The following is a 15,219-nucleotide window of genomic DNA, read 5'->3' as shown; positions in this document are numbered from 1 at the left end:
GGAGTATCGGGTTGATATTGCTCGAGTGTCTGGAGGGGGCCATATTGAACATCTCTGAACTTGTTTTTGAGTGAAAAAACAACTTTTTAAATACTCTTTGTAATGATGTATAACAGAAGGTTATATTATGTTTCTTTCATTAAATACACATTTTTAAAGTTGTGGTATTCTTTTTGAATCACCCTGTATAATGATGGGTGTGCCAGTCCGTTACGGTGACACTTTAGGTGCAGATAGTCTGCGGCCACACCGTGGTGGTGCGTTACTCACGCTTGCTGTACTCCGAGATGGCGTGGAAGTGTGCGCTGGCGGCGCCCGCCTCGTGGCCGAGTAGCGTGATGCTGCCCTCGTTGCCGTCGAAGTACATGGCGTTGCGGCGCACCCAGGTGAGCAGCCGGTGCTGGTCCTTGAGGCCGTAGTTGCCCGGCAGCGCCGCGTGCCCGGCCGCCAGGAAGCCTGCGCAAACAAACCCGCCCTGTTTGCAGTCGGCCCGCGCCGCGGTCAGCAAGTTCCTGCGCACTCGCGCAGGTCAGCTCAAGTACCCGCTTTCATCTGTACAAATATCTCACGTCGATGTGCTCCGAGTTACCGGCGTGCGCCAGTGGATAAACTAAACGGTTCAAAGCTCCAGCTGCTCGCTCCGTAATCTCTGCAGATGGTTCAAATGGCTCTGAGCACTATGGGACTTAACATCTGTGGTCATCAGTCCCCTAGAACTTAGAACTACTTAAACCTAACTAACCTAAAGACATCACACACATCCATGCCCGAGGCAGGATTCGAACCTGCGACCGCAGCGGTCACGCGGTTCCAGACTGAAGCGCCTAGAACCGCACGGCCACACCGGCCGGCAATCTCTGCAGATGTCCGAAGCGGAACGGAAGAGAAGATGTTTGAAACCTTCTTGTATCGACGGTCATAATCTCGTCGGCACTGAGTTATTGGCGGTCAAACAATTTTATTCTCATCACGCAGCGTTGAAATGAAACTCTGTAATACTTATATAGTTCCAACATTTTATTGGGGATGACAGCTAACCTCGATTTGATAATTTTGTATTTAAATTTCTGTCAAAATTGCGTGTATTTTATGCAGGTCACTAGTTCCAAACGCAGCCGTTCATTTTCAAGCCAGAGCCACAGAAAATTGCAGTATTAAGAAACATCCAATCAAAATAACATTATCGTGACATAATGTGCACAGTTATTAGTAGTGCAATTAGCACGTATGACTTTAACATGCCTGCATTAAAAGTGCTTATCAAAGGGATATTCCACTGAGATACTTGCGTAACGTCCGAGGTGACAAAAGTCGTGGGATACCTCCCAATATCATGTCAGAGCTCCTCTTTGCCGGCGTAGTGCAGCTCGACGTGGACTCAACAAGTCGCTGCAAGTCCTGTGCAGAAATAGTGAGCAGTGCTGCCTCTGTAGCTGTCCATAGTGCGGAAGTATTTCTGGTGCAGGAATTTTTGCACGAAATGACCTCTCGATTATGTCCCATAAACATTCGATGGGATTCATGGCGGGTGACGAGGGTGGCCAAATCATTCGCTAGAATTGTCCAGTATGTTCTTCAAAACATTCACAAACAATTCAAATGGTTCAAATGGCTCTAAGCACTATGGGACTTAACATCTGAGGTCCCCTATACGTAGAACTACGTGAACTCAACTAACCTAAGGACATCACACACATCCATGCCCGAGGCAGGGTTCGAACCTGCGACCGCAGCAGCCTCGCGGATCCGGACTGAAGCGCCTAGAACCGCTCGGCCACAGCGGCCTGCCCAAACAACTGTCTCCCGGTGAAGTGACAGCTCTGTCATCCATAAAATTTCCATCGTTATTTGGGAACGTTAAATCAATTAATGGCCGAAAATGGCCTCCAATTAGCCAAACATAAATGGAGCCACCCGCTAGCTTCCACAGTGCCTTATTGACAACTTGGGTCCATGGCTTCGCGCGGTCTGCGCCACACGGTTCTTTCCAATTTCAGTCGGGGCTCCTCTGACCAGGCCACGGTTTTCTAGTCACCTACTGTCCAGCCAGTGTGGTCACGAGCCCAGGAGAGGCGCTGCTGGCGATGTCGTGCTGTTAGCAAAGGCACTCGCGTCGGTCGTCTGCTGGCATAATCCATTAACACCCTGCCCTAACTCATACGTTCGTCGAAGGTCCAGTTTCATTTCTGCCGTTATTTCACACAGTGTTGCCAGTCTGTTAGCAGTGACAACTTACGCAACGTCTCTGCTCTCGGTAAAGTGCCGCCTGTCATAGCGTCGTCCGTGGTGAAAGGTAATGCCTGAAATCTGGTATTCTTGGCAGACTCTTGACAATGTGAATCTCGGAATATTTGATTGCCTAACGATTACCGAAATTGAATGTTCCATGCGTCCAGCTCCAACTACCATTTCGTGTTCAGAGTCTGTTAGTTCCCGTCGTGCGGCCATAATCACGTCGGAAATGACAGCTCTGCCAATGCACTGCCCTTTTAGACTCTGTGTATGCGACATCACCGCCATCTCTGTAAGTGCATATCGCTATCCAATGACTTTTGTCACCTCATTGTACACTCCTGGAAATGGAAAAAAGAACACATTGACACCGGTGTGTCAGACCCACCATACTTGCTCCGAACACTGCGAGAGGGCTGTACAAGCAATGATCACACGCACGGCACAGCGGACACACCAGGAACCGCGGTGTTGGCCGTCGAATGGCGCTAGCTGCGCAGCATTTGTGCACCGCCGCCGCCAGTGTCAGCCAGTTTGCCGTAGCATACGGAGCTCCATCGCAGTCTTTAACACTGGTAGCATGCCGCGACAGCATGGACGTGAACCGTATGTGCAGTTGACGGACTTTGAGCGAGGGCGTATAGTGGGCATGCGGGAGGCCGGGTGGACGTACCGCCGAATTGCTCAACACGTGGGGCGTGAGGTCTCCACAGTACATCGATGTTGTCGCCAGTGGTCGGCGGAAGGTGCACGTGCCCGTCGACCTGGGACCGGACCGCAGCGACGCACGGATGCACGCCAAGACCGTAGGATCCTATGCAGTGCCATAGGGGACCGCACCGCCACTTCCCAGCAAATTAGGGACACTGTTGCTCCTGGGGTATCGGCGAGGACCATTCGCAACCGTCTCCATGAAGCTGGGCTACGGTCCCGCACACCGTTAGGCCGTCTTCCGCTCACGCCCCAACATCGTGCAGCCCGCCTCCAGTGGTGTCGCGACAGGCGTGAATGGAGGGACGAATGGAGACGTGTCGTCTTCAGCGATGAGAGTCGCTTCTGCCTTGATGCCAATGATGGTCGTATGCGTGTTTGGCGCCGTGCAGGTGAGCGCCACAATCAGGACTGCATACGACCGAGGCACACAGGGCCAACACCCGGCATCATGGTGTGGGGAGCGATCTCCTACACTGGCCGTACACCACTGGTGATCGTCGAGGGAACACTGAATAGTGCACGGTACATCCAAACCGTCATCGAACCCATCGTTCTACCATTCCTAGACCGGCAAGGGAACTTGCTGTTCCAACAGGACAATGCACGTCCGCATGTATCCCGTGCCACCCAACGTGCTCTAGAAGGTGTAAGTCAACTACCCTGGCCAGCAAGATCTCCGGATCTGTCCCCCATTGAGCATGTTTGGGACTGGATGAAGCGTCGTCTCACGCGGTCTGCACGTCCAGCACGATCGCTGGTCCAACTGAGGCGCCAGGTGGAAATGGCATGGCAAGCCGTTCCACAGGACTACATCCAGCGTCTCTACGATCGTCTCCATGGGAGAATAGCAGCCTGCATTGCTGCGAAAGGTGGATATACACTGTACTAGTGCCGACATTGTGCATGCTCTGTTGCCTGTGTCTATGTGCCTGTGGTTCTGTCAGTGTGATCATGTGATGTATCTGACCCCAGGAATGTGTCAATAAAGTTTCCCCTTCCTGGGACAATGAATTCACGGTGTTCTTATTTCAATTTCCAGGAGTGTAGTTACACAACAGGTATGGAGTGATGTTGTTAGATAAATGATACATTCAGCAGATGAAACTGCACTGAACGCACGTACTACAAAGAAGTTTACAGGAAGTCACCATATGTCGCTAGTCTCCTCCCCTGTGCCCACGTGCATCGTCTGCGGCCAATAGTACGTCGCAGTCACTGTCTGATGTATTCATAAGCGCTACCGCAAAATAGTACATCGTAGTTCTTATGAACTACTGGACGCGAAGCAACACTATGTGAAGAGGTCTGAGGGGATTAGGACATGTGACCTCGGAGCGGACATACATGGTCCTCCTATCCACTGTTCAGGAAACCCGCAGTTGAATTAATCACGAACAATGATAGCAAAATGGAGAGAAGCCCCATCTCGCTGGTAGACAACGGAATTCAGAATTCCATCAGACTCAAACAGAGTTCTCCAGGAAGAGCTCAAGCATGTCAAGCTGTCTGATACCCCTTATCGCTTGCTCTGCAAACAAGAATGGCCCATAAACCTTATTCCTTGTCATTCTTAGCCAAACTTTCAGTACCGAAGTGTTTCTGTCCTATTCTTGCGCCTCACGAGAGGTATTGCTCGCCCATATCTGGCAGATGTGGCGATTCACAAAACCAGTTTGTGATACGCGGCCTCAGCTGAGCAGCGGATGTTATCTAACAGGTTCTTTTTAACACAACCTCCAAAACGTCAGCACACATTCTTATATAGGTGACAGAATCTTCCCCCCCCCCCCCCCCCCCCCCCCCCCCATGTGATGCATTACCTGGATGTGATACGCCCTTTCTTCAGTGTAACAGTGTAAAATGGAGAGTACACTATTTCAAATATTGTGTTTCTTGGTCATTATAATCGTCACAGACTGCAATACTACTCTCATTTAGCACGTTGTAATAATATACCTACGATGATCTTTGTTATGAGGTAATACAGATTCTGATTGCATTGCCAGATACTAAGTTTTAATGGCATAATGCCTTTGGTAATATGAGGCCTTATAACGCATAGTTCTGACTTATGTTAATATGTATAATCATGCTCACTGTCTCTTCCTTATCTTAATGTACGTTTTTCAGTCTTATGGCCTTCGTTTTATTTGACCGATTATGGACGATGTAAAGCTATCTTACCTACACGTTCTCTATGAATACTGTCGTTTAAAGAAATTTAATGATATGTTGAGCCATTGGCAATTACGCTAATCAAGATATTTTTATGGTGTGTATCCTGTAATTAATTTTTGTTATATATGAGGTCTGTTCAAAAAACGCCGGTACATTCGTAATTTCACGCCAATGGTGTGTTGGAGCGAAACGCGATTGGCATCCCTGCACACGCCTAAGTTTAATGTGTAACTGCCGAAAGTTTCATTGTATGTCTGTTACTTCTTGTATGGTGTTGCATTGAGTAGGACGTTGAGTTGCACAGTTTGCGAATTTCGAGAGGCATAGTTACAGGAGCAACGTGTCTGCATTAAATACTGCACGTAACCTCAGGAAAACCTTTACAGAGACATACCAAATGATGCGGGGAGCTTACGGTGATGATTACTTAAGCAAGCGAAATTGTGCATGCCATCGAAGGCTGACTGTCAGGGAGATTGCAGCAAGGTAATATTTCTGTTGAATCATGTCACGAAATCCTGAGACATCTTGGAATGCATCGTGTTGCCACCAAGTTCGCCCCATGACTCATGTGTTAAAACCAGGAAAACTTTCCCCTCGCAATCTGTGAAGAGTTATTGGATCCCCAAATTAGAACTAAATGTTCCTTAAGAGAATCATAACTGGTGGTGAGACGTGGGTCTACGGTTATGAAGTTGAGACCAAGGTTCAATCTCCGCAGTGGGTCGGGAAAGATTCTCCAAGAGCAAAAAAGTTCGTCAGGTCACATCAAATGTCAAAGCCATTCTGGTAGTTTCCTTTGACTTTGAACGATTAGTTCATTATAAATTCGTGCAATACGGACAAACAGTTAATCGATGGTTCTAACGGAACGAGTTGCGACGCCTGCGAGGAAATGTGAGAAGGAAACAGCCTGGAATGTAGCGAGAAAATTCATGGCTCTTGCATCACTATAACGCACCCGCACATTCATCCGTGCTGTTGTATGGCTATTGAACAAAAACAAAAACACTATAATGCCTCATCCTCCATACTCTTCAGAGCTGACCCCTGCGGTTTTTTTTTTATTTCCAAAGTTAAAAACCACGTCGAAAGATCGAAAATTTCCAATAATAAACTAGATAAAAGAAAATTCGCAGACGGCGCTTCGCGCTCTGTGGCAAGATTCGTGTCAAGAGTGCTTCCGAAAGTGGAAACGGCGTTGGGAGTGGTGTATCGATTGTGGAGGTGAATATCTGGAAGGAGACCATGCACAATAAGAAAAAGGTAAGGGTAGAAAAATTTTGTGGACAAAGTTCCGGAATTTTTTGAACAGACCTCGTATTTCTTAATCTTGCTGTAATTGTATGTGCAATTTTTGTATTCTGGAACTATAATTTTGATTCCTATAAGCTGCCGTACGTTGCTGTATTCTTACGTGCAGTTTTATATCTTAGATCTGAAGATGGCAGTTTCGTAGTTGAAATTGGTAAAATTAAAATTTATTTGCGATCATGACTTCGAGGATTTTGTGTCTTTAGTATAAAAGAATCTTACATTTATACTGGATGTTAACAAAACACTCTTTTCCTAAAACGCCTCTCGTGCTACAGCCAGTTTGCATTTTCTAGCCTTCTTACTTCCGAAATTGTCAGTTATTTTTCTGCAAAAATAACATAACTCCCCTACTACGTTTAGTGTATTTCCTCAGGTTCTATCAGAATCACATGATTTTATACGCCCTACGTTCCGTTACCTTTCTTGATGTTCATTTTACAACTTCTTTCCAAGACGCTATCCATTACGTCCAACAGCTCTTGCTAGACCTTTGCTATCTGTTGCAGTGTCACGATGTCATCTGCAAACCTCAAAGATTTTACTTTTTCTTGCCTGGACCTATATTCCCTTTCCAATTTTTCCTTGTTTTCCTTAATTGCTTGTTCAGTGTGCTGAATGAATAACATGGGAGACAGACTACAACCTTGTCTCATTCCGCCGGCCGGGGTGGCCGAGCGGTTCTAGGCGCTACAGTCTGGAACCGCGCGACCGCTACGGTCGCAGGTTCATATCCTGCCTCGGGCATGGATGTGTGTGATATCCTTAGGTTAGTTAGGTTTAGGTAGTTCTAAGTCCTAGGCGTCCCATAGTGCTCAGAGTCATGTCTCATTCCCTTACCAACACTGCTTCCCTTTCACGCCCTTTCACTCTTATGATTACAATCAGATTCCTGTCGATACAATACAAATATGTATCTAATTTTCATTATGCATGCCATAAAGTACCACTATCATTGCAGTCGTGTTTACGTACAAGTTTATCAACGCTGCAGTATTTCTGGTACCTCATGTGCATACTTAATGGCTGAGATGCTCTAATTTCAATTTTCTGAAAGTTATGATATTGTGTACGAAATAAGATAAATTTCTTACGTAGAGCATGAGAATGAATCAACTAGAACCAGCCGCGCCACGGTAACAGAATAAATTTCACCTTTTCTGTAAACAAAAGTTTCTCCTGTAATACATGAATCTCCAGTATTCAAACTACCTCCAAAAGTACGTGTATTGTGATTTTATTTCGTCTCAAATGCGCTATCTCTGTAACAAGCAGCGTTTAGGATGTCCTTTTACTAATATAACAGGGTCTGATCTTTCTTTTGGTATAGTAAAGGCTTTTTTTTACTCCTACTGATCTTAGGTGGTGCAACCTATGGGTATATGAATCCAATAAACACATTTGGTTTCCTTAAAACCACGACAAATCAGTCTTTCCTTATGGGAGGCTACATTGTGATACTGATACAGAAAAATTCGGTTTCCAACTCTCGTGATAGTATACGCGGCATGTCATTACTACGAGTATGATATTGTCACGAAAACTTAAATTCGTTGCATCACCGACAAAATAACGTTCCGAAACCATATCAGAAAATACAACAGCCGGCCGCAGTGGCCGAGCGGTTCTAGGCGCTTTAGTCTGGAACCGCGCGACCATGCCTCGGGCATGGATGTGTGTGATGTCCTTAGGTTAGTTAGGTTTAAGTAGTTCTAAGTTCTAGGGGATTGATGACCTCAAATGTTAAGTCCCAAGTGCTCAGAGCGATTTGAACCATTTGAAAATACAGCTACAGATCATCTTCCGATTTCAATGTATTCACAATATGCTTGAACAAACATCGCTGTTCAGACACTTGTCTTCTTGTGTGCTAGTGTTCTTGACTAAAATTTGTTCCTCTTATGTTTCATTCACCAATGAAGTTTTGTGTATATCAATCAAAGGTCATTCTTTGTTGTAATTAATTTGTTTTAGGCAACTGCACAAGCACAAAACTTGCGTGCTATTACCTATTTACAGATCGTACTGTCACAAAATCTCATCAGTAATGGAAGTCCTGTGAAATATTTGACAACGCCGTGTGATGATCGGTTAGTACCGTTGGCTTTAAATTACTATGTCTCCTCTGCGCTACTATTACAATCTGCTACCTCAATTATTGAGTTTAGAATTTTACGACAGCATTGTTTAAATGAACTTGACAAAACGAAAGATTTATAAAAAAGTCTTTCACCGAACCTCTGAATTTGTGGTCTGTTACAATGATGCTCCTTTCGTACTCATTGCATTCCATTTCTGATTTAGTTCTGACTGTAAACACGATTCTGCAGTGATATGTTCTTAAATATCTCCTTCTTGGGCACTTTATTATATGTTTTGACACTATGTCGTCTCATGGAGAACAGACAAAGCATGCTGTTCGTTTGGTCACCATACATACACGAGGATTTTACCAACTAGAAAGTCATCTACTGACATCTTCACCACATTTTAGAGGAACGACTAGCTATCCTGGATCTGGAAATTCGTCATAAACTCCTTAACTGAGTTCAAAACAAGAAACTCAGACACGTCATTTTGAATCATCTGACCTATCGTTACATTTCCATACGGCAAGCACGGAGACGCCTGGTAGTGCGGCAACCCGCTAGCTAGAGTTTTGCTGCAGTTTTGCGTAAGGGAGGAGCACTTTTCCAAATGAGAGAAGCCTGAAGTAGAGCGAAATAAGCGGATAAACCAAAACACCATTACTACCTGCTTAATAGCGTGTTCGACAGCCTTTGGAACGCAATATAGCAGCAGTTCTGCTTTTCACCCATTCGATAAGTCCTCGTCAAGTTTCTGAAGGTACACGTACCGCTGTCTACGCACACGTCACAAAATTCCCATAAATTATGGGCCACTAGCGTCACACATGTGTCTCATCGGGTTCCATCGGCCAAGAAATCAACTTGTACCAGAAACACGCTCCTAAAACTGATGTAGGATGATTCTGGCTTTGTATTATGGACTTAACCAAGCTGAAAAATGCTATTACCGTGGCGGAAGATTTTGAGCATGAAGGGATGCGGGTCGTCCATAATAATGTTTATATAGGCCACAGCTGTCATAGCGCCTTCGATTGCCACCAGAGGTCCCTTGGAAGTTCGGGTCAGTGTCACCCCACAATGTGGTGCATGTTTCGAACAGCCGTTGGCCTGTATCCGCACATAGCTTTCGATCTGGTGTATCTAGGAACGTGATTCATCGGACCGCGCATCCATTATTTACAACTCAGTTTATTGTCCCATGCCCACTGCAGTCACAATTCATGGTGCCGTTGGCTCAACATTGAAACACGTAGGGGTTGCCTGCTCTGAAGTCCCATTTTCAACTGTGTGCGCTGAACGGTGTGCTCCGGAACACTGGTGCCTGCTTAGAAGCTCACTAGAGTAACAGGTGGACTGCCAACCAGCTTGGCGATTTCCGAGATGTTTGATTTCAGGTCCTCAGCCATAGCAATCTACCTTTCACCAAAGCCTCTTACGTCTTGGACTTCGCTGTTTCCGGTCCGATACACATTCCTTACCGTGTAACGTACTTGCAACGTCACCATGTAACATTTAATCTCCCAATGAGCGGTTTAGTGGTGGTTCAAAAAATGATTTAAATGGCTCTGAGCACTATGGGACTTAACATCTGAGGTCATCAGTCCCCTAGAACTTAGAACTGAGGTCATCAGTCCCCTAGAACTTAGAACTGCTTAAACCTAACTAACCTAAGGCAGGATTCGAACCTGCGACAGTAGCGGTCGCGCGGTTCCAGACTGAAGCGCCTAGAACCGCTCGGCACCACGGCCGGCAATGAGTGGTGGTCATAACGGCCGGCCGCTGGTGGCAGAGCGGTTCCAGGCGCTTCAGTCTGGAGACGCGCGACCGCTACGGTCGCAGGTTCGAATCTTGCCTCGGGCATGGATGTGTGTGATGTCCTTAGGTTAGTTAGGTTTAAGTAGTTCTTAGTTCTAGGGGACTGATGACCTGAGATGTTAAGTCCTATAGTGCTCAGTGCCATTTGAACCATTTTTTTTTTGTCATAACGTTTTGTCTCAGTGTACATCTACACTGTTCTATTGCTCGAATTTGAATACCATTTTCTTTCAAAGGTATTGTAACGTAACTTTCCTTACTAGCAGAATAAAATCTGGATGTGATAAAAACGTATGCAGTGCTTTAAAGAATGAATTTCGTAGGAAAAAGTACAACTGCGATGCACGATGCAGTTATTAATGCAACATACATCACGGCTATTGTATTGAATCTCGCTATATTAGCATTAAACCTACGTAAAGAGATGTAACTAAATGTATGAAGTTTTTTCGCCAACTTTTTCTTTTCATTTATACACTTTATAACTCCGCAACTTCTTCTCTCATGACTTTTAGATGGTTGATGCTGTAATTTTGTCAATACTCTTTTCTGTGTATGTATGTGCTTAATTAACTTTTTCATTATACACTATTTGACAACTGTAATATAATAAATTATGAAATACTGTTGAAATGTAATATTATAAACACTTTGCAGTAGAAACGCTAGCTAAGCCAGGGAAATTCATATTTACAGAATCCAAAGAATCCGTTTCAAAGTTGATAACAGTATTGTTCAACGCGCACGAGCGTAGAGTGAGTAGCAGAGAGGCAGTTGGAACAAGAGAGTTGCTATTCTTGTGTGGTGAGGTAGGTGCAAGGTGGCTGTGTCCTAATGCATGATGGAAATTGTCTTTGAAATGGTGTTGTAAGCATCGCAAGGCATTATGGAAATTTGAGCAAGCATACGTCTGGGCACAGTACTGGGTGTATAGAAAGAAGTGTTAATTGGAGTACCGCGACCAAAAATTACTAAAAGTTACTCGTTATTAAAGAAGAGCCAGTTGCCAACAGTGTTCATTGCAGAATACATTACGTCGCTCCATCATCAATTTGCCACAAAGTAAAATCAAGCACGTTATCTTTTTTTTCCGTACACGGCTTGCCAGTACTTCAACGTTATACTGTTTGCTTAATTGAAACATAAATCTCATGAGTGGTGCTGATTATCCCTATACATTAATCGTCAGCTTTCTCCATAAATACCAAGATAGTCGCGAGTGAGAAAGATAATTCAATGAAGATAAAAGTAACTAAACTGCAGTTAAATTAAATCTAGTTGTTTTTTTTAAATCAGGGGCAGTAGTTATTAAATTCTTTGTACAATGTAGCGCCACTGTTGCATCCTGTTAGTGAAGTAAAAGTTATTTCACAGCAAAGTGCTAATGCTATTCCAAATCAAGCGAGTTTTATAATTTTATGTGTATCTTTTGCAAATATTCCAGGTGCTACTGATTTTCAAAGCCTGGCATTGCATAGTCCTTTTTTGTTAGTTATCGAAGTCATTACGAACTTTTCTGAGATATATTTATTATGGAACAGTGATCTGTCTTGAGTATTTGTTTCACCGAACCAGTACAGAGAATAACGTGATCCAGAACATTTCGTGAGACATGTTAATAGTAACTGTTATTGGTTTTTATTAATTGTTAGTAATTTCAATACATTACCAATCAATTTAACACGTTATATGTGGCTTTACAATCAAATTCGCACGTGTGCAATTTTGTCCCGCTACTCCCTTCCTTTACATTTATAATTACTACTTAATTTCAATGTCGATTCAGTCATTAACCAAGTTTATCTTTTGTTCGTTTTTGGGCTGGCGACCGTAAATAATTATCTGCAATCTAAGTTTCATATTGCATTGCTTACCTATTCAAAATTATTGCCGTTCTGTGTCGTAATGATCATTTATATAACGGAGAGTGTAGGTCCGTCATAAGTTCCCCAGTTTTTTTGAATGATTAAGCATTCTCACCTTCAAACAGCATCTGCAGTCTTGTTTCACAAGCTGGGCAAATCAAAGGGTAAAGGCATCTGCCTTATGAAACAAGACTCTACGACACTTACTAATTATAAATCAAAGCCAATAACGTTCAGTTCGACCTTATCCTTTGGTTGTTGCTGCTTCAAAACGGGCCCCCTCACGTTGTATCGCTGTTGCATGCCTCTTACGGTATTTCACGATCACGTTATAGTAACTACCACTGATTCCCCGATTCTTCAAGAATCTAACTTTCATGTGAAAACAGCTTCAAACATTTGATTACTTTACAGATAAGTTAGTGCGTTACATATTTGACTTTAAGCATATAAGCGAGAAAAAGTTTATCACAGGTTTCAGATTATGCTTCAGTTCTCTTTAGGAAACACTTGATGAACGTAGGCAGGATAATTCGCGCTCCATTTTCAGCTAAATCTAGTTTATCTCTCATCTCCATGTTTATGACGTCATACCTCCAGAACTATTTGTTGTTTAATGATATTTCAGGTAGGTTTACGGTGTATGTGGATTATTTCTGCAACATGCGTTGAAAATAAAATCAGTGTTAAAGAAATCATAAATTAAAATGTCATGTGTGATGCTGAATTTTTACTGTGCACCATTTTAGGCAAAAACTAGTGTTTCACTTATGTAAACGTATATGACGTCATACCTCCAAAACTACATGTTCTACAAGGATATAATTTTGCAGGAACATTCAATGGCATATATGGATACTGACTGCAAACTCAGTAGGGTATATACTTCGTAATACAGTTAGTAATAAATTCAAACGTCATACCTGATGCTGAAGTCTGACCTCATACAGAATGAAAATGTAGTAAGTGATTTTTTTTTTCTTTCAGAATTTAGTGGGGGACGAGGGGCTCAGAGAGAAAAAGTTTTCTATAGTTTTGAAATTAAATGTAAACATCGTTGGAAATCGCTAACTACCGTTGGAATTACATTGTTTCATCTATTTGCTTCGGTAGTTTAGTTTCTTGAATTTCTGCATGTTAATTTAATATTTTGTAGACACAGTTCTCGCATTTACGTTTGTGTCGGAAAGTAAACCGATTTTGTGACATATTACAAGATCCTAATCAGGAGCGAATTTTAGTCTCACCTGAATTCTTTGTTAGTTTAGTATTTGAATCTCTGTGTGTTAATCTAATTTATTAGACACAGTTTTTGCCTTTCGTCAGTGATTCCAGTAGAGTTCCGTAATTAACGTCTAGAGTACTTTGCAAGTCTGTGTAGTGTAGCTTTCCACGGTCTTTAGAATGAATAGGGACTGTAATTGCTGTGTGCGGATGCGAGCCATGTTGGTGACACTTTGCTCTCAGCTTCAGGCCTTGATTGCTTCGGTTATACAGCTTGAGGCTGCAGTGGATGGGCATCACTGTTGTGGGCCAGCCATGGGGATCAATAGGACGTCCAGTAGGACTCACACGAGTCCGCCAATCAGTCCAAACTGGTGGACAGTCCAGTAACTGCTCTCATTGAGGTTGACCCCTCACCAATGATCGAGTGGGAGGTCGCCTTGGGGCGTGGCAGGTGGCAAAAGACTTCCCAGGGAGCTGATCATAAGGTCTCACTGGTAAGTCTGACAAACAGTAGCAGGGGACAAGAAGGTGTTGATGCATTTTGTTGCTGCGCATTGCCTACATCAGGGGCAACATGCATTCAGTGTCAAACCTATGGTTCTCTTTTGATTGATAGATTATGACCCCCCTGGGAATAATCCATCCTTTTGATTGACAGGTAATGACCACCTGTGGATAATCCTTCCTTTTTATTGACGAAAGATATTGTTGCCCCACCCCTTCCCCTCCTCCTCCCGACCTCTCAGGAAACCTCCAGCCAACCCATGTCCCCCTCGCTGTTACGGGTACACTTTTGTTACTAGTTATTCGAATAATCATCTCCCACTCTGGTGATTTCCCTAAATCACTCCAGGCGAATGCCGGGATGGTTCCTCTGAAAGGGCACGGCCGACTTCCTTCCCCATCCTTCCCTAATCCAATGAGATCGATGACCACGCTGTCTGGTCTCCTTCCCCAAACCAACCAACCAACCATCTCCCACTCTTATCAATTTGATTCACTACTTAATTAAATTGTTCAGTTAATTAACCCCTCCCCCTCCCCTACCTGGAAACTGGTGTCTCTGTGGTACAGAGGAAGGGTCTCATATAGGTAAGAAAAGAGGGTCACTACGCTGACTTTAAAATGGATGTTCTAAAGGAAGAGCTGCCTGGAGTGTTGCAGCAGCTACGGGTAGACGACTGTTACCTTTTATATTTGGACATAATGCAAGATTTTGCGGGAATTTTTAACAAAATGGAGATTTGCGTCTGCTTAATATCAATCCACGACTTCTGCAGGAGAAACTGCAATGTGATTGTGGACGATGATAAGACAGTTGAAATAGACTGTTTAACGTGGTTAAGCTGCAAATGTAAAGATACATAACAAATTTATATGTCAAATCACAAGCCCAGGAGTGAACAAAGATATTGGTAACCACGTTATAGATTTTATAGTGTCCAGAAATGCAACTACGAGAAATTTTTAAGTCTTCCTTGGCTAAGCATCACGGCATTACCAGTTTGGAGGCTACAGCATACAACTACAGAATCGTTCGTGTATTCAACCCTGTGCACCAGTGTTTATATGTATTGCATATTAACAATCAGTATTTCCAATGTGGTCCACTTTACTCTGTGTCACTAACTTGCATGAGGCGTAAATTAACGGATAACGTAGAGAACAACTGTTGTGTTGGCCGGCTGGAGTGGCCGAGCGGTTCTAGGCACTTCAGTCTGGAACCGCACGACCGCTACGGTCGCAGGTTCGAATCCTGCCTCGGGCATGTATGTATGTAATGT

General features: G+C 43.8%; 1 protein-coding gene across 1 annotated transcript in view; it reads right to left on the bottom strand.

Moving 5' to 3' along the window:
- The window catches only part of LOC124613494 (esterase 6-like), a 145,978-nt gene that overhangs the window by 89,193 nt on the left and 41,566 nt on the right, over nucleotides 1-15,219 (bottom strand). The window contains exon 5 of the mRNA XM_047142202.1: nucleotides 271-456. Within this exon, the coding sequence (XP_046998158.1) occupies nucleotides 271-456 (186 nt within the window). The remainder of the gene's footprint in view (nucleotides 1-270; nucleotides 457-15,219) is intronic.

This window comes from Schistocerca americana, chromosome 4 (genome assembly GCF_021461395.2).
Source record: "Schistocerca americana isolate TAMUIC-IGC-003095 chromosome 4, iqSchAmer2.1, whole genome shotgun sequence".
In the NCBI taxonomy this organism is placed as follows: domain Eukaryota; kingdom Metazoa; phylum Arthropoda; class Insecta; order Orthoptera; family Acrididae; genus Schistocerca; species Schistocerca americana.
This window is presented reverse-complemented; position numbering and strand designations above follow the sequence as displayed.